The 21,056-nt window shown below is 38.3% G+C and overlaps 1 protein-coding gene across 1 annotated transcript; it reads left to right on the forward strand.

The window, feature by feature from the left end:
* The first annotated feature begins 921 nt into the window (after positions 1–921).
* IL18R1 (interleukin 18 receptor 1) lies at positions 922–19,293 on the forward strand. Its single transcript, XM_072853315.1, has 10 exons — positions 922–970; positions 2,032–2,272; positions 8,285–8,462; positions 10,140–10,293; positions 10,819–10,881; positions 13,194–13,353; positions 13,530–13,663; positions 15,059–15,220; positions 16,818–16,976; positions 18,663–19,293. Exons 1-10 carry the CDS (start codon positions 922–924, stop codon positions 19,061–19,063), a joined length of 1,701 nt encoding a protein of 566 aa, XP_072709416.1. The 3' UTR covers positions 19,064–19,293.
* Positions 19,294–21,056: the final 1,763 nt, after the last annotated feature.

Genomic DNA, 21,056 nt, shown 5'->3' on the forward strand with positions numbered 1-21,056 from the left:
AATCTCTGTCTTGTGTGTGTTTCTCATTTGTCCATGCATGTTCAGGTCAGTGACTAAGCAAGCTTGTCTGTCTTGGCTGCAGAGGTTAAACTGAGCTTATTATACACCTAATCTGTTTTTTTTTGTAAGCAAAACTGAGGCACACTCTTAGGACTGGCTCTACCTTTGGTTGTCAGTTAACCTGCTATTCTGAGGAATCTCGGAGAAGATACTCAACACTGGTATTATTTAGTGGTGTTTTCCATTTGCCTTTGAAAGCACAGTTGACTGCATATGAAGCAATTGAATACGGGCTTCTTCATCTCCTCCCCGTCAGTGGAAACGTTAGCACTCTAGCTGGTTCTTATCGGTTCCATAGACAAAATTTTAAGAAAAAATTGTAGATCTCATTGTTTTCCAACAGGCTCAAAATTAGCCACCAAGATGTCCCATCTATCAACATTGTGCTGTTCTCATTGAAGGCAAGGGAAGTTTCTACTAGCTGTTTCTATAAGGTCCAGTCTTGCAAAGTTTATACTCTTTGTGGCAAAAAAAGCACTGTCCTGTCCTGTGGTAGGCGTCTACTGGCTTGGGATCTAAGTTTGAGTGCTTCTATAAGATTGTCAAGTTTAATCAGAAATGTGAAATACATCTAGTGAACAAGAAAATGGAGGAAGGAAACCCTGCAGTGCTTTCTGAATTTAAAATAAATTTGCCAAGAAAAATCTATGTGAAAATAGCTGTTATGCTAAAAATGTGTAACTTGCCATTTGGAAAGCCCTCCTCAGTACCAGGCAATAGTTACACTGCTCACATGCTTAAAGGAATCTGTTTCACCTCACTTGTGATGAATTGTGAATCTGTTTTTCTTAGGCTTTCAGTACAAGCAAGAACAATTCAGTCTCATTTTTCTGGAAAAGAAGTGAGAAGTAACTCAAGAAAATGACTCTGATAATTTTTTTTTTCATGTTTATAATTGAATCTGCCACTGGTAAGTATAAATCCTCCTTTCAAGAGTAGAACCTTCAAAATATTTGCTGAATATGTGGCATCTTCTTGACAGTTGCTTAGAGTGGGTAAAGTTTTGTATTTTGCAGCTAAGAACACAATCTTAAAAGTTTTGGCAATTTCAGCCCAGCTCCAGACTTGGGGAATTTGGTCCAAAATTCCAAAATTATGAAGTAAAAAGAGCAGAGATGTTACCTGGAGACACCTGATGATTTTGTATGGGAGCATGGCTGTATGAAGAGGCACAGCAAGGAAGAGAATGAGTCTGCTTCTTTTTGTGCCATTCAGAAGTGTGGTTGCAATACTTGCTAGACAACAATAATCTCTGAGAACCTCAGGACAAATAGAGACCGAAAGCTTGTTTTATTCTTGACTATTAATGCTAGGCCATGGTCCCTTTTCTGTGTTTTTTATGACTTCTTTAAGCAAAGGTACATTTGGGAAATTTGCTTGGAAAAGCAGACTTTGAGACTAAATTTTACACACAGAATCTCATTCCAAGGCAACTTTTCTAAAGATATCTGAAGTTTTCTAAGAAATCTAGCCACATAATGATTTAGTTTTAATTAAGAAGATAAGAAAATGCAAATGTTAATTCATAGGATCTCTGCTTTTATGGCAGTTGACCAGTTCTGAAGATTAGCCATATTTGTCAAGTCAAACCACATGTAAGAATTTCTCCTTTCCCCTTCCATTTGTGGCAGCTGCTTTACTGTAGAGCGAGGCCAGATTCTGCCATTTGTGCTCATTTGATTCTGACACTGTTGGACGCATGTGAAAGAATCTTAGGGAAATGTCCTTTTTTTACCCTCCTTAGCCTTCTGGTTTTGCTTGGGTGAGGTAGAATAAAGACTTGGAAAACTGAGTTCTTAGACTGAAATAAATATTGCTGGAATAAATAAACACTGTCAAACCACTCTGCTGAAGTGAAGTCACTTCATAAAAGACCGATGGCACAGCAAATCACTTTAAAGTCAAGCTAATGTCCTTTTCTGAAAGAAGTACTTGGCTTCCTAATGTATCTTTTTTCCTCTTTCTCTGAAGAGAAGCTGTGTCCCCTTCGTGCCTCCATTGATGTGCTAGAAGGGGAATATTTTTTCCTTTGTTATCTTGACTCAATGCAAGAACATTTTCAGGAAGAAGCATACACAATAAACTGGTACAAAGAAAATGCTGGAAAGCAGCAACTGATAAAGGAAACACACAGAATTGTTTCCCAAATGAATTTTCTGGAGTTTTGGCCAGTTGAACTCAGTGACTCTGGGAATTACTCTGTCACTCACAGGTGGGTACGCAAGCTGGTGGGTAAACATCCTGCCTTCGCACTTGTCTATGAAGAAGCTCATATCTTTGTCTTGCTTTGTATTGCTAGTGGCATCCGTACAAAGGAGGTGCAGGGAACTACATTACCTGTGGTGTCATTTTCCACGTCATTTCAGAATAACCATCCAGGCAGACCTATAATATTTACAAAATGCTATAGGCAGATGCAGCCTTTTAAAGGATCTGTAAACCTTTGGATAAGGCAGGTAGCATTTCTGCTGATTTGTGATTAATTACCTAAGCAAAAGGAGTGATAGGCAACTCTTCTGTCCACTGCCAAGTAAAAAAAACATTTGCTTGTCTTCTCTACCAGACTTGTTCTTCCTTACTGTGTTGAGTGGATCTCATGCTATGAGGCCTGCCAAGTGGTCTAATTGTATAGTAAAGTAATAAACAAGGAGTGGCATAGCTGAACTCTGGTTTCTGTGCAAACCTTTGCGTGCTTGGAGCCATTCAAAAAACAAATGAAAACAAATTATTTGATTCCTTAACACCGTAGAACATCATGAGTCAAAAGGAGAAATAAGGGTGGGCCTCAATTATTTGGTGGTAATCTTCATTAGACCACCATGAAAGACAAAAGGACTAAATTAAAGGTTTGCTGAATGGAGTTCTTATGACTAACTTGCACCAAAAGTGTAATTCAGCATTTACAACGGAAGCAGTAATTAATTTTAAGCAGATTATTTTGCATGTAATGATTTGTGCTGTTCTCCAGGTAATATTTTTAAGGTTCTTGCCTGGTTCATAAAGGTTATGGGACTGAGGATACTGAAAAATGCTCTCCACATTTCTCCAGTAACATTGCAGACACAAGTTCAATAGTTTACAGTTTTAAGCTAGACTTCAGTTGTTAAATTCCAAGTTAACTTGGAAGCTGAAAACTTCATGTTTTGTTTTTCCATATATCATTATTATTATCATCTTACTGATATTATTTCAAAAAGTACTGAGTCACGGTATCTGAAATGCTAAATATTATAAATGAGAAGTCTGCTGGTAGAATATTTCTTTTGGGTTTATGTGATTTCTTTTTAATTGTAGGGCACTCTTTATCCAAATAGTAGGTAAAGCTTGAGAAAAATTTTACTGAAATTTTACTGAAAATTTATGTTGAACCCATTCTTAAGAGAATTGTCTTTAGGGGTGATGAGTATGGTAGTTTGGCTGCTTTGTTGTGCAAAGTCATGCAACAGTGGTGTATTACGGAGTACAGACATTTGTCTGAAGTATCACAAGTGAAGCGAGCTGCTTTGGTGTGTAGGGGTTAACATTAGATAATACCTGACATAGGCTTGTCTGTTGTCATGGACCTGTACTTTTCATATCAAGTCTGAATTTGGCTTTAAATTTTGGCTTGATTGATAGTCTTGATCAGTCATCTATACTGTCACTTCACTAAATATGGTGCTAAAAAGCTATTAAATCTAACAACTCACTCTACTGCCAGCACCTAACCAATGGTATAAAATGCATGCTCTTACTTATTTTGGCATGGGGAAGGATAGGCGGAGAGCATACCTGAGTCATCAGGCTACTGAAGGAGGTAGACATAAGGAGTCTAAAATAAAGGACAAAAGAGAGGAAAGCTTTGATAACCCCAGCCTTAATTCATGATCCTTGTGGTTTTGTGATTATTTTAAGGACTTGGAGTAATGACAGTAAATCCACAGTAAATTACAAGAACTCTGTAAAATGAATATGAAAAAAATGTAAACTTCAAAACTGAGGGAGCAACCTTACGTATATAAGAAGGAAACAACAGGAAAAGACCTTAAGGAAATCTATTAGGATGAAGTTTGTTAAAATAGGTATTTGTTGGAAAACACAAATATGTCTCAATCCTTTGTGAAATGTCTTGATTTTCCAATTTGCTTAAGCAAGAAACTCAGAAGAAAGGTTTTGATTACATCAAAGCATTCATTTGGAATTAAGAGGTTTGATTTTCTGCTTTTTTGTTTCATTTTCTAGGACTATATTATGCTACTACATTTTAAAACTCAGGTTTGAAATAAAGCATTTTTTATTTTGGAAAAAAAAGTTTCTTAAATAAAAGAATATATTTTGACCACTCTGAAACAACTTTTTTTTTTCCCCCCCAAATTTCTTTCTGTTAGTCCCATACAGGTACTCATTTTTCTGTTAGGATCAGAATGAAGGCACATGCCAGAATCTTGCACTCCTCACGCGGGAACTCTTCACAGGTCTCACCACTGGAACAATAGGCATAAGGGGATTTTTTCACGGGATTTTAATGGGATCTTGGGCTTAGTTTATGTGATGTTTCTCACTATTGGCAAGCATATTAAAGCCGTTACACTTCAGCAAATACAGAAGATTATTTGCAGAAACAGTTTTCTGCAGAGACAGAGGACTTTTAGTAGTCTCTATTGATAGGGAAGAATTGTGGGCTATTGTGGATGACTGAATTGGTTTAAGATTTAATAAGAATGACAATTAGAATGGAATTAGTTTAATTTCAGAGCATTTATAATAGGTTAAAGTGTTGGCTTTGAAAGCAGACATTCTAAGTATATTTTTATTTATCGTTTTTATTTTCAACTGTTTAATTTAGAGATAAGTATTGGTCAGCTATATGGGAAATGATTTTTAGAGTGCTTATAACTGTTTAGGCAGTTTTAGTGAACAAAGTGACAAATATACTGCAGATTTTCGAGAAAAGTAAGACAACGCACGTTGACAGATTTTGAAAACTAATTAAATTTAGGGATTTTTTTCCTGATATATTACAACTGACAATATGCAAGAAGTGAGAGGTGAAAATGATGTAACAGTGTATTTATGGGGTATTATCCAATTATTTTTGACTTAAAGAAGAATCAGAAGTTTTCCAGTTAAAGCAGAAGTGTCCTGCTGAGACATAGCATAGGTAGCTAAAGTGTGCGTATGTGTGTGTTGATGTGTTCGCGTGTCTTTGTTAGCATAGCAGACTTAGGATATAAATTCAGGAATTAATAGACATCACCTCTAAGCCTGAGCATGTCCATCTTCAGCAACATTTCTTAAAAATAAAGGACTTCATATGCACTTGTAGTGGGAGTGATAAGCAGAAAAACTGTGTCACACATCTTTGTCAGGATTTCTAATTTGTATGTTTTTTCACAGCCTATATCCTGTGGTTATCAAAGAAAAAACCAGAATACAAAAAAGCAGGTCATCTGTTTGCGCTGTGTTGGTGACCTTGAAACTGAGGGAACTTACAGCTTCCTGAAAAAACCGAAAGTACAGAGATCCATGATGAACACATGATACATTTTAAGATCCTAATACTGCTCACTTTTTCAATGTGTTTATAATAGTTGAAAGCAGTGGGAACACACATATTTAGAGCTAATATTGTGGTTTGGAAGGCAGAGTGACAGTTTCTTGCAGTAGGTTGAAGTATTGAGATAACACTGGCTTGTTGCAGTGAAATACCTAAGGGATGACTTAGAGTTGGCTACATATCCAGTAAACTTGGTTTATATTCTCTAAGGGCTTTCACTTCCCTGTTTCCTCTCCTGAGTCAAGCTAGTTTTTGTTCCTTCTTGGTGGGTTTGGCGGGGGGAGTTGAAAGGCTGTTAAGCCAGAAATGGTTTTGTTCCCCACAAATTATCACTAAAGAATCTCAGCAAGTGAAAACCAGGATAGAAATATAACAGCTCGGACACTACCAGTTTAAACAATAAAACTTAATGCATTTTTTTGTTGAAAATCATGTATATGGCAGACAGCTAGAAATTATGTAAGCCAAATTCATCTTAGTTTGCATAGGTGTGGTTTTGTCACCTTTCAGGGAGCTGCTCCTTGCCAGATTTTGGCTCATCAGGTAGAATATCTTGATCCACTTCGGGTGATATCCTCATATTTGTTAAAGTGATTTCACCAAATACGATCACAGAAGAAAGCCTCTGTGGAGTGACAGTGCTGAGGAGAACCTGTGGCTTTATTATTCCTTTTCTTCCATCTGCTGAATCTAGATAGTAAAATCATATGTATTTTATGGCTAGATCCGTAATTGCCTCTCCAGCAGTATTCACATACTAGTGTGATGCCTAAAGAAACACACAGACTTGGTGGAATTAATTGGAATAATGTTTATGTCTACCCCTAAACTTACCTTAGGTACCTTTACTGTCAGGGAGAGACAGAGGCCTTTCTGGGGCACAGATTATCTTGTCCTAAAAAATCCATATAAAGTAGGTCACGTAAACTGCACTCTAAAAGGGTGACTATTGACTGTGGTCCCACTGCTAACTGCAATTTAAATGTGTAAATGTGATGTTGAAGAATAGATGAGAAGGACTCCACCCACGGTGAATACCCATGCAAGTACATCTCTGATGGAAAAGTTTTGATAAGGTTTTTCCTGTTTATGACACCATAGTTAACTGATTGAGAAACAAAACCACTATGTTTTGATTTAGATAGTCAGTTGCAATTATGAGTAATGAGTATCTCAAGTGAGTAAGGAGAACAAGGAGAACCTGTGTAGGCTGAAGAAGGGCTACAATGCGAAAAGGGTGAGCAAAATACATAAATGCATCTGTTTGGGGAGCTTAAAAAGAGGAAAAAAAAAACCAACCCCAAACTTGGTCTAAATTCATCATATAAATGGTGTCCTAATAGTTCTTCTGAATCTTGTAACAGTAAAAGCCATGTCAGTCAAGAGTGATGTTTAAGCTGATATACTCGCCAGGCTTGCTTCTTCATTTCAGCTGCTTTGTCCTCTTAGCCCTTCTCGTCAAAATTATTCTTGACTAGTTTCAGTTCTCCTGGGAATGATTCCTTTTTCTTTTCTGGGAGACAGAAAGATTCAGACATATTTATGAACATATGACTGACACTGGAGGGAAGTGCTCTGTGACTGCTGCTTTTGCTTTGCCAGACCCCACTTGTTCAGTAAAAAATGGGAGCTTTATGCACTAATTGCACAATCTCACCCATTAGCTTACAGCAGCATACGACTTTCTCTTAAGCCCTAACTTTGCGAAAATTAGGCCGACTTTGCCAAACTTAAGGCAAAAGTCCTATAGCTTCTTTTCCCTTGGTAGTCATGTATTTGGACATATCCAGCAATGAAATAACTCACAGCTATAATCTGATTCTTTAGAGGAATATGTGGATAGAACATAGTAGATATCTGAATGACAATGGTCAGCTCCTAATTATTCAAAAGAGGCATTTTTGGAGCATATTCACCTGATCTTTTATAGATACTGCATGGGACGTGATGACTCTGCTTTAGAAGTGGTTGTTCCTGGCTCTTCCAGTCAACCTGGGCTGGCCAGCTACTGTAGATCTCTGATCAGTGCAGACTGAAAGACAAAGAGGTGAATCCTTTCCAAAATGTCTTGTTTTGCAGACGTGCTTGAATCCATAAGTGATTCTGTAATTCATGAGACTTGTGTAGTTTAGAAATATTTCCAGAATATCGGTGATGATCTGCACAGTATCAAACAGTGAATAATGTTGCTTTATGAACAATAGCAGAGTTGTCCATCTTATTTTTGACATATTTTACAAACACATTTTTCAGTTACTACTTTAAACCTTAGCACTGCATGGGAGATTAAACCTGCAAAATTACTAGCTGATTCAAGGTCCTAAAACTCTTTTATGCTCACTTGTAACTATACACAATGCCACAGATTGTTGCATCCTTGTTCTGGTCAATACAGAACAATACAATACAATATCTGAAATATCTTGTCATATTTCATAGATATAATTGTATTGTCAAATGTTTTGTGATAGATGATTTAGTTTAGATAACCTCTTTTTTTATGGGAAATAACACATATTTGGGGGTGGAAAAGTAATAAAGGGAAATATAAATAATTAGGTCACTGTAGATGTACTTTTTACCTAACAGATGTATTAGAGAATTTATGTGTATTTTGTTGTGTAACTCACTATGCTACATTCCTTTAAAAAGCTCCTAAAACTGATTTTGCTATTTTTTTTTTCATAGCAGTGGAAAACAAAATTTCACAATTCAAAAATGGACCGTGAATGTTCTTGAAAGAAATAAAAGCAGCTGTTTCAACAAAAATCATTTAACTACAGAAATTAAAAATGCTGGAACTGGTCATTCACTGAAATGCAGTGATTTGTCTGTCAATGAAAATGACAGCGTAACATGGTACAAGGTAATTACTGAAACAGTGTCACTCAAGTCTTTGGCTATAGAAACAAAGCATCTGATTGCAGGAAAATAAATTACAAACAAATTTTTAGGATCATCTACAAACCCTGTAAAGCTTTAATTTCTCAGGTTATTAGGGAAAAAGCCTTTAGACAGATATACAAAAGAAACTTTTTCTCTGCCCTCAGGTTTGTTAGAAAAATGTACCTGTAATCAGAAATTATTAATAAACTGGTAGTTTGGAATGTTAAAAGATCTGATGTCTGCTTGCTGTTTTAGCCAGCAGCTGGTTTAGCCAGCTGCTACTTTGCTGATACAGATATTATCCTGACACTAAATGAGGTGCCAAGATTTGTTTTATGGTTGGCATGTGCTTGTAAAGTAATTGCAAACTTGTCAATTTTGCTGTTTCTGAACACTTTTTACAAAATATGTAACAGATCCAGTTCTGTTCATTTTAGGCAAATCATCAGTCTTCTTTCTACCAGCTTTTGTTGGAGCATAGATGATAGTTGTGTAAGCACCTGTAACTGTTGGGTGTTGTGCTCAACCATTGGATGAAGCACCCTGAATAGGTTTCTTCCACCCTGTCCCTATGCATCGCCTTGACCAGGGCTTCTTGTTCCTCTCAGGTGTCCTGGTTGGAGTAACAGACCCTGTTCACTCCATGTTGAATCAGTTTCAGGAAAGGATTTTGACAGCTTAAGTACGGGCATCTGGATTCTGCCTGGCAGAATGAGCCACGGCTCTGCTTCCTTGTCCTTCAGGGCCTGGGAGGATAGGACCATTGATGGATAGGGCCATATGTGGATATGTTTTCCTCAGTAAAGGACCATATCCCTGGCTGACCTCTCTCATGGCTTAGCTGATGAGTATACCAATGCCTAGTATTTTAATGCCTAATACTGTGTGAGACAGATGAAGCAGCCATCCTTGCGCCTAAATATCCTTTGGCACTTGATTGGGTGAAGATTTTCAAAGCCTTCCTATCACACCCTAAGCTTAGATAGATAGAACAGGGATGGTCATACATACCTTTTGTATAAGAGCCTGGTAGTAAGCATATGCATCCAGGAAATGTCCATTCCCTGGACAATTTCCAGCAGTGATAATTTCCCTTCTTGATCTAAGGTAATTCAGGCCAGAACCAAATATTGCTCTGTTTTCACAGTACATTTCACTTAGCATGTGCTATGAATTAATAAAGAAAAACAATCCAGAGTTTATTTTGGTGGACAGGGAGGGTAAACAAATGTGAGTCCAACTCTTGTCACCCTCTGAGATGGTCACTTTCCCTACTGTTGAGGCATTTTGCTTTAACCGGAAAGCTCCTCATAAGTCTAGACAACTTTTGGCCACAAGCAGGTGACACCTACAGACCCAAGCCATCATTTTGAAAAAAATAGATGAGTGTGTTTAAATTCCTGATACAATATTTTTATACTCAGACGCTTACTTGGAATTGCAGTGCTCTCAACTTCTAATGGGTTAAATGTTCAAATGTTGCATTTAAGTGACCATGACTGAAAATTGGGCCCCCACCTCTTTTGGGTCAGATAAATGTCATTGAGATAGTGAAAGAGTGATGGTGACACTTCATTTCAAAAACAATTTTTAACTTCTTTAAGGTTTTGAATGTATGTTTGCTACAGGATAGTATTTTCTGTCTTTATTGATGCAGGACTGTAAGAACTATGAAAATGAAACAGAGCGGGAACTGGATTTTAAAACCTTAACAGTACAGCACTCTGGGATATATACCTGTAAAATTTTAATCAGTCATGAAGGAAAGATATACCACAGCACAAATACAATTAAGCTGGTAGTAGAAGAAGGTAAGAAAGCTTTCTGAAATTTTGAAGCATGCTTTTTTATTCTCCTTACTGTGGAGATTTTTAATTACAGCTCTCATTTGATAAATATCTACAAGGATGATCAAATCTGGTAATCTGAACTATTTTGCAATAATTTCAAAAATAAAAAAGCAGCAGCAGAAGTTTGTATGACATATTACCAATTTTGGAAAATGTATTTAGTATGTTTTTCCTGCAGTTTTATTTTTTTCAAAATTAGCTGCTGTAAGTAATTCATACAAATTTACTAAGAGTTTTGGGGAAGAGCCTTTCCAACCATTGTAAATTGTGCACTGTATATGTATGCATGTGAAAAAAATTCAACAGGACATACTGTATTTTAAACTACTCAATAATGCTAGAGTCCAGATATTGTTCTTAGAATTAAATGGAATCTATGTGATTAGTTTTAGAAACAAAGCGAATGTGTAATTTTTACTGTGGTCTACTGTAAGTAAGCTTTCAATATTTCAATTCCTTCAATAGCAGTACTTCTTTCTATTTTAGATGTACCAGAGGCTGTAACTTTGGAGATAGTTGGATGCGATGAAGAAATTGAAACAGAAATAGGTATCAAATTAGTACAAGAATCTTTGTGGTAGCTACTGCATATATATGCTTTTGTTCTGATCTCTTTATCGTTGATGGTCTGGTTAAGTGTAATCGAACAAAGAATTGTCTGCGCACCCTCCTGGATCTGATCCATCTTCACATCTGGTTATGCTTTGCCTAGTGTATTCCATGATTCATATACAAGTACAGTAAATTTACCCTTTTACAGAGGCAGAAGGTGAGGTTGCTGCTATGACCAGCAAGAGAAAGCGGTGGTGATGATAAACCAGCTCTCCAAGGCTTTCTTTTGTAGATAGAAAACCCCATGGAGTGATGCATGAAAGATGTCCAGTTTGTTCAGCAAACAGCAATAATGAGTAATCCCCTTAATACCTGATGCAGTTGAGGATGTTATTCTGCAGGGAAATGATGAGAAGTGTGAGGGCTGACAGTTCTGGCAATGTGAGCATGCAGATCTGTCACTGCTGCAAAGAATTGGTTGTATTGTCAAAAGCCAAACCCTTGACTGTGCTTCTATCTGGAAGTAGGTTAGATAACATGGTCTGCATGCTTCCTGTGCAGTTGGACAGGATCTAGGATTCTGTGGTTGAGGCTGTAATTAATATTTAAAAACAGAAATTTACCTCTTTTTCCTTTCCTGTGCCTGAGGGCTTCTCCCATCTGGCTATCCAGTCCTCCCTTTCCAAGTCTGAAAAATCATATTTACCTCCTCTGTTGCTCATACATGTATGTCATTTGCTCAGCGGGGACCTCAGATGCTAATTTTCCTTCCTTCCTACAAATACCAGTTGTTAGGTCCTTTTTCCAATGGTAGTACCCCAGTCCTATGTTGCCTCATGTCTCCCAACCTCCCAGTACACCCTTCCTGCACAGTTCTTCCCCTTACTGTGCTTGTCCCAACCCTTGGAAGGTAGCAGGGTTCAGCATTAAATGATTATGAATCATCTGTCTTCCATCTCTTGTCTGCCTTGATAATTTAATAAGGTCATTGAACTACCTGGGGTGAGTGATGAGACAGATGGCATGGTAGAGAGTGAAGGGAAGTTTGGATGGCCTTTCAAACCTGTCATTGCTTAGATCGTGTTCTACAATATATTCACGAAAATAGCTGTTGTGTATGGTGAAAACACTAGAGTTGCAAGGTAGATGATACTAGAAATTTAGGTCTATGTTTCAATCTGTGCAACTGTGTTTTGGATTTCTGAGGTCCAAATCGAACCTGACTTTCAGCTGGATCCTGCTTTAAAGGTTCTTAAGCAGTTCCACTGGAAGCATCCACTCTGATAAATCTCAAGAACTCAGCTTATAATGTATGGCCTTAGAGATTTCCTGGGCAGGCCTCGCTTACTGGAAAGCATTTGTGCATGATGGCCTGAACAAGAACTAACATGTGGCTTTTGTGGCTTAATAAAGGGCATTCTGGATGTGTTCCCTGGAGATGATGCTGGCATAGCCTAGAAATGGTGTTATAAAGTTGCAGATGCTCTCAGGTCAAGCTTCCCATGACAATGTTTAAAATAAAATGCCTTGCAAATCATCAAATCTCATGCTGTAGAGCTGCAGCCTTCTTCGGTTATTTTCCCAAGTGTACAGTTGTCTTTCTACTTTTGCTCTTTCCAGATTAACCAGACTCTAAGGGGTGGTTCCTGTCACTTCCAATTAGTGCTCTGAAATGGTACAGAGTAGCTGACTGGTTAAGTGACTTATTCACATATTCAGGATTATGCTGATTTCCAGGTGGGGAGCTGAGATGAGAATTTCTTCTGTGAGACTTCAGCAGGGGCTCTAACAGGTTTTGTTTCTTCTTTGAGTAATTGTGTATACTTTAGCTATTATAATCAATTAGTTGTAATTCCCCTTGCCAGTTACTTACTTTTACCTGGCCCTGGGGCACTGGTGATAGGTTGTCCTCTCCTGTTCTCTGACTGCAGCACACAGCTTAGTTAATAGAATCATAGAATATCTCGAGTTGGAAGGGACCGATAAGGATCATCGAGTCCCACTCCCTTTAGTTCTCTAAAGCCTGAAATGCTCTGGCCTATTTAAACTCTTCTGCCTGTGACAGAGTTTATCTGAGAGCAAGCAGTGGATGACTGTCACTCTGCAACAGGGTGCCAGAGAGCCCTGTGCATGGTTGCCAAAGCCACCACCAGTGCAGGTGGGACACGAATGAAACATCATGCAGGGGCTACGAAGTCCAGAAAGGAGCACAGCTCGTGGAATAACTTGCCTGGCAAGCTGTCATTTTACTGCATTGTGAACATGAATGCTACTTCTGACTAGACCTTCTCATGTTATGCTTTGTTTAGGTAAAGAAGAAGAGATACTCAATTGCACAGGTTTCTTGGGTTATTATACACGAGAAGATGCCAGCCTCTACTGGTTAATTAATCAAAAGTTTCCAGAAAAATGCTCAGGTATCCCCGAGAAAGAACCTTCAATATGTGAAGAAGAGTTCAAAAAATTACAGTAGGTTTCCTGAAAATACTGCACTTTTGTTTGTATGTGATAATGTCCTGCACTTTGTGGACTGCAAATTTGTAAAATGTCTGAGGTTATTTTAGAACTTTTTTCTCAAAATCTGCTTCTCAGCTGATTGTAGGTTTCTGTACAGATAATGTTGCTAACACCATTCCTTGTTGCAGGTTGGGAAACAAGTTCTATGTCACAAGGCTACTACGGATTAAAAAAGTCACAGATGAGGTCATGCATCATAATTTCACCTGCATGTTGCAAGCTGATGAAAGAACACAAATAAAAATAGTGAAATTGAAGAAAGGTACGGTATAATCTATGAATCATACTCCTCATACATAATTATTAATTGTAACAGCCTTCTCAATCCTGAGGGCAGGGTACTGATTTCAGAACATCTCTCCAGATATGTCTGTGTGCCTATGAAGGTCCTGGTCCTTCTAGTACTGGACCTAACAATGCCCCTGGGTGATTCCTCCTGCTCTGAGACAGGGGCAGCAGGGGTTGCTGCTACCTCTGCTAGAACAGCTACGTGAGGGCTCTGTAGTTCAACTGCTGCTGCTGTGGACACAGCTGGGGAGGCTGAACTATGCTCTGGCTGACAGATCCCTGGGCAGCACTTTGTTAGATCCCATGACAGAGCATTCCCTGTGCTCTCCTACTCATAAGATTGGTGGGATCACAGGGGTTAACTACCCAACGCTTGATGCAGCCCAGAGACTGCTGTTTGGATCACTTTGTTTATTAAGCAGCTCTTTCTAACATTAAAATCTGAGGTTTTGGTTGTTTGTTTTGTTTTGTGTGGGTTTTTTTTTCCTGGAAAGGTCAATCTTTTATATTCCTGGTAATGCCTGAAATGTTCTGGTTGACGGTTTCTCTCTTGTCAGGGACTCTATCTTTCTAGCTATGGAAAGCTGACCTCTACCATATAGTAGTACTTCACATTTATAGTCCAGACAGCCTGGAGATTCATGGCAAATGGGCATTCCCTTCTTATTTTCCATCTCTCTCAGACCTTTCCAAGCTTTACTGAGAGGAAATATGTGAAAATAGACTAGTCAAAAGATGATGCATATAATAAAGCAAATGAAATACAGACTACAATGAGCATGACCTGACAGTGCCTTCGTAAAGGCTTCACAAAGATTTAAGGGTTAAAAATCTGTATTTGGAACTAAAAAGACAAAGATAACAGAATAATAATTAAGAAAAAAAAAAGCCTGAAAGAGACTAGAGACAGAAAGGAAAAAAAAAGATCTTGGCCAAAGAGATTAAAGGGGACATTAAAGACTGTTATGGATGGACTGAGGGGTGAAAGTTAGAGAATAACAGGAAATAATAAAGAACCTGAAGAAAACTCATCATAAAAGTGGGTTACCACCAGTTCGGGATGCTGTACATCTATGAGGATCTGTAGTGTCAGTCTTGATCCCACATACAGTTCATTTGTGTGTGTGGAGGGTGTATGAATGCGTGCAAGATTGTTTCTCCAATTTTTAGAGTGATCGATGTTCTGTAGTTCTTCTCCATCTCAGGAAAAATGGCATGCCTATGTGCTTGAAATATTAGCAGGAAAGGATTCACATCAACATTGTGATTTTTGGGGGTGATTTTAAGATGCCATCAGGATTGAATACAGTAATCTTGTCATGTAATACTCTTTGTTAAGGCTATAATTTCCTGGGTTTCTGTTTTACAGGGAACACCAGAGATCTGCCTGTGCCCATATTTACAACTGGAATGGTCCTTGCTGTACTATTTCCATGTGTTGCTGTAGCTGTGGTGTTTGTCTGTGTGATGTTTAGAGTTGACTTAGTTCTATGTTACAGGAACATATGCAGAAGAGACGACACTGCTGGAGGTATGACTTGGCTGATGTGGGAGTTGAAATAAGTATATTGATTAAAAAATAGTTTCTGGTAGGTTCTATAAAACAATCATCTTTGAGGAAGAGGCAAAGTAAATCCAGGAGTTTTGTGAGTAAAGAATATGTAAAAGAGAACTTGATGGTCAGGTGCTAAAGTGAGTTTGTTATACACCTGGGGCAGTAACAGCAGATAAACACAGTGAAGGAGCTGCCTCTGGAGCAGATAGTGGAAGGGACATGGTTAGATGCTGTTCAGATGCGCTCTGTTCTGCCATATTCTTCATCACAAAAGTTGATGAAGGTGGAGAAAGTTACAATTATCTATCCGTAAACCGGATGAGCACTCTGGAGTTGTCAGACAGGCAGATTGACATAAATTTCTTTTCGCCTCACTGATGCCCTTCAGTGAGGTGAAGGTTAAAATGCTTCCTTGACTATCGAGGCCATTGCAATGTTTATAGGTTTGTCACTAAATGCACTATCAGAGCCTGATAGCACACTACCAGTATCTTACCAGGCCTCATCGCTGTGACCTTGACTTAAGGAGCAAGCCTGACAGTTACCCAATTCTAGGTATAATTTTTCTGAAAATTGTGGTGAAAAAACTTGCTGTATATGTGTACCTGATTTTCTTAGCCCTCCTTAGTCTCTAAATCAGCTTGAATATAGCTTGAATAAACTGCAGTGGTTGGAGATTTCTCAGTAATGGGTGGATGCCATTTATGCCTGTTATATATCTACCTGTTGATGTTAGATATTACTGCATACACTGGCTTACAGGGAGGATCTCCGAGAACCTGGACTAGGCCACTCTGACGAACTGATTGTCTGATACTAGGCAATGGATTTCTTACTCCTAGAGCTCTTGCATGTGTAGGGTTTCTTGGGCTTTAGTTTGTGCTCTCTCTTATGAACTACATGTAGTAAAGTGTCCGGAAAGGGAAGCAAAGAAGTACAGTTTAAGATGCAAAGCTATGTATGTGCGCTGCTGTATCACTCCAGATAGTTGTTCTGTGGCAAGGTTCAATTGGATATCACTCAATGTGGTAGACCTGGCCTCTGAATTGGTCTTGGATTTTGTGTTTATAAATTACTGCCCAAAGCATGACCAGACATGGTACACTCTTATAATTAAAATAATAAATTGGTTTATTCTCTTTTGCCAGTACCCATTCTACAGAACTACTTGATAGTCTTAGACAAAGAGTAAAATAAATGTGGAAATCTGCAATATCACATAAATAGCATTCTTACCAGTTTACAGCCACATTTTTTGCTTCCCTTCATTTTCTTGATCATCACAGATGTGACATTAACTGGTTAAATTAATCCAATTTTTTAAAAAGCACCTTAATGTAGAAAGGTTATGTTATTTTCAAATATTTGCCAAATGCAATCAGAATCTTTTGTAGCAAATTTAAATTGATTCAGGATTTTTTTTGTTTGAACACTGTTCGGGGTATCAAAGGAAAGAGCAGGAGTTTCTAGATGCTTTGCTGCTGAGACAGTAACTTTGAAAACCAGAATGGTGGATCAGACACTGTATTTCTAATGGTTGCTAACAAGACAAAAATTGGTGATTTCTTTCCAGATGGAAAAGAATATGATGCATTTGTGTCTTATCTGAAAGACTGTGTTTCTCCTGCTGAAGAAGAGAGAGAATTTGCTTTGAAGATATTACCCATGATATTAGAAGAAAACTTTGGGTACAAGTTATGTATATTTGAGAGGGATGTATCCCCTGGAGGAGGTAAGTGTATTGAATATTCTTGTCTTTAAATAGGCACATCATTTTCACACAAAGGTAAAAGTCTGTAATTAGAAGGAATTCTGTCGAATGTGTTGTGCATTGAAATGCTACATTTTTCATTTAATCTAGACTACGTGCATGCAAAGTTCGCATGCACGCATTTTACATATTTTATAGATATATTTCTGAATTCATATACACCTACACACATACACACACACATATCTGTAATTACAGAGAACCAAGATGAACAGATGAAAAAGCTAGCATGGAGAAAGTTAAGGTGAGAACACAGGAGATGTCAGATGTTTCACAGTAATAGTGCTTTTGCTCTGCTTTTGCTGAGAGCAAGCGTCTATGAACGAACTCACATTTACTGCACAGAGCAGCTGGTGTGTCTGATACTAGTTATTCTCAGGTAACTTGTATGTTTGCTGTATCTTCAGTGTGGTGGTTGAAGTCATTTTGTGAATGTAATGGATGCCATAACAAAATAGAAATGAGAACATGGAATTTTGTTTCTCTGAATGGCCTATGGATAGATGGCCTTTTGCAGATGCTTGGAAAAAAGATACTGGGGGATTCCATTTAGTCCAAAGGACTAGCTGAGGAATAGGATTTCATTGTTAAAAACACAGAATAAGGTCAGTCAGCTGCCTTCACAAAGCAGGATCTTCTTTCCTTGTATCCATTCCTGACATATTTTTCTAACCTGAGAGGTGCTACAACTCTCCCAAGCCATTTTTTTTCCAGTTATTCTCTCTCCTTAAGTATTAAAAAAAGGCTTTCCAAAGTGTTCAGTCTGATTCTTTCAATAGTTTTAGCTTCTTTCCTTGCAATAGTTTTAGCTTATTTCCTTTTCTTTGGTCTGATCCATTGTAAATATGGAAAACAGAGTATTTCCTTCTATTTACAGGAGCCTTTGGTGTGTTGTAATACCCTTGTCAGGCTCCTTATCCTCTCAGTTTTTTCTTCTTTAGGTTACTCCTGCAGTTTGCTTTGCCTTTCCCTTCAAAGCATGTTTTCTAGATCTTTGGTTTCTGTAGACCTTGTTGTCCCATGGTGCTGAAGCAAGCACAGGAAGCTGTGCATGAGAATTCAGTTTGGTGCATGGGTGTTTGAAGGGTATCACCATTTGATTTAATTCATCGCTTGTCATGACAAAAGTCATGGATCTAAAACACAGTTGGAACTCATTCTGTCATCACATGCCAGTCTTCTCAACCTTGTATTACTGGCAGTAGATTTGGGTATTTGATGACATAAAGGAAGGAGTAACCTGAGAGTTACTGAATATTTGGAGAGAGGTTGCTGTTGGTGACTTTCTGCAGAATCACTCCAATGGTATCTATTATGAAAGAGCAAAGAGATGTCTAGTTGGAGGAAAAATAAATTTTGCTGTCACCTTCTATCCATGTGACTACTGACAGATAGCTGTCTAGGGTAGCTGGAGATTGTATGTAGCTTTTGTCTGCTCCAGAGAACAAGCTTTGGCCATACCTGAGCTCATTTTCACAGACTCTTAATCTATACTGCATATTAATCTCTTCTTAGGGACAGGATGCTTACATGCTGTCACTTTATAAGGGGAACATTTTTGGTACATGTGCGATTCTTAAAGGATAAGTCGATTCAGTGCCTATCCTTTCAATTTAGTTTAATAACACATTTATCTTTAATTTGCAGCGGTTGTTGATGATATCCATTCATTCATTGACAAAAGTCGAAGATTAATCATTATACTGAGCCAGAACTACGTTTCTGACAGAGCCATATACGAACTTGAGAGTGGACTGCATAAAGCCCTAGTTGAAAGGAAAACTAAGATCATATTAATTGAATATATGCCTATAAGTGACTACAATTTCTTGCCAGAATCACTTTCTCTTTTACCATCAAAGAGGGTTGTGAAGTGGAAAAAGAATAAATCTCTTCCTGTGAATTCCAGATTTTGGAAGAACCTTCGGTACCTGATGCCAGCGAAACCTACCAAGATAAACACCAAAGGGCACTATAATAATCTTGACCTAGGCTCAGAAGAGGCTCAGCCACGGACTGAGGGCTGTGACTGTAATGCAGTCGTATAACAATTCTGGAGACAGAAGATGCTGCAGAAAACTGCGCATTTTGCTAACTACTAGAAAACACAAACTGCACACTTACTTTGGGAAGATAGTGTTCATAAGAGGCCAAGTCTGAGATCTGAGAAGAATGTAGAAATTGTTACAGTGACTAGGACGATGTTAACCCCAATGCTAAATGCTATCCCAGAGAGAGTTTCCTCAGCAATCTGCACAAGGACCAGAAATTTGATTCTGTTTAGGACTTACCACATGGAATGAAGCACAATGTGAAACATTTTGATTTCACATTTTCCAGTAATGTAGAATGATATTAGTTATACTTGCATACTTTTCCAGCCCCTGAATAAATATATCAGTATTTGCAAAGTATTATTATTTAGATGCTCTTGGTTTTGTATTTTGGTATTTCCTAAGGATCCTGTTTGGGAGTGGACCCAAACGGCTCCTGCCCTAGAGAGCTTGGCATGCAGGCTTTGGGCAATGTCAAGCAGAAAAATCAAGTGAAAACAGAGAAAAGGGAGGTTAGAAAGAGTAGGGCAGATTTGGTCGGGCTAACAGTATTCACTACTGACTTGTATGTGGTCTAGATCCTGTTTCACTGAGAATACTGTAAATGCTCATTTTGGCAGGGCAAAGAGGGGGATGGGATAGAGATACTAGTATTTCGTTCATGGACACTGATATCTACATTATACCCTGAGCTGCCTTCAGCTGAGGGATGTAGGGGATTTGTGTGAAAATGAGATCTTCGGTATGTACATATACTCCTAACCCTTTGGAACATTTGTACTTAGTATTATTTTTTAAAACAAACTTAGTAATGCCATTCAAAACCATGGTAATCCTCCCTTATTATTAGCTGCCTGGCAGAAGATACCAGTCTGACATATATTCCTGGATAAAATGGAACCGTATTTCCTTCTGGTACCAACGGGGAGAAATCAATGGAGAATCATTTTGGAAGATCTGTCAGTTTACTAGGAGACCATCAAGGCTCAGCCCACTCTCATCATTGTCTTGCATTCAACTAATGTTAGTTCTGAGGAGACATCTCTTTGACACTGACACTTAATTAATGCAGCTGTAGTGGAGGAGCTCCGTTACCTTCTCAGTGCACTTGAGAACACAATTGGAGGGCTAGGTGTCATGGCAATGTCTCAAGATTCATGAGAATGAAATACCTTGTTGTTTGTCAAATATCCTGTAATCAAGCATAGTTTCTGACAGATGTACAGGTAAAGGTAAAGGCTAAATGGGGATTTACAAAATGGAGACAACACAGTTGCCAGGTTAACATGCAGATGAAAAGGAACAAAGGAATAAGGCACACATCTGTGGTGTCCTTTAGATCAGCTCCAAGAGGTCTCCCTGTTTCTGTCACGCAACTAAGACCTATTGAAATGTGCTTTTACTGAGGAGGATTTCTGCTCTGTAGATATGTGTGTCTTTATATTTCCAAATCTTCTCAAGGTTCAGTTCTTCTCTACCAGTGTTTTCTGTGATTTGTAATCACAGATCAGTTTTAACATTCTCCTGCAGGACTAATGATTGCCCCTATGTCAGAAATGCCATCGGACATACTGGGCACATCCATTTCTTGGCCAAAGAGCTGACAAATAAGTTAGTAACTTTCCTGGTACTTAACTGAGGTGTTAAACTTGCTCCTCAGTCACATAGTTTTTCATATGCTGTCCTCAATGTATTGCCTAACAACATAAAGTGTCAAATGTGTTATGCTATGCATGTGAATACGGATAGTGCACATGGTTTGTTAAAAGCTCTGGACTGAGCCTACCCTCTATGAGAATCTGCTACTATAAATTCAGATTGAATTTACCATGAACGCCCCGTCACCTCAGCTTGGAGAGATGATGTGACTGCATATACCTGCTATACCTCATGCAGCTGTACCCTGAAGATTGTGAGACCACAGAGAATTTGACTGCACTGAGGTTTTATAGAATATCAGAGGACTATACATGAGGAAGGTTGAAAG

The sequence above is a fragment of the Ciconia boyciana genome, chromosome 1 (assembly GCF_034638445.1).
Source record: "Ciconia boyciana chromosome 1, ASM3463844v1, whole genome shotgun sequence".
Classification (NCBI taxonomy): domain Eukaryota; kingdom Metazoa; phylum Chordata; class Aves; order Ciconiiformes; family Ciconiidae; genus Ciconia; species Ciconia boyciana.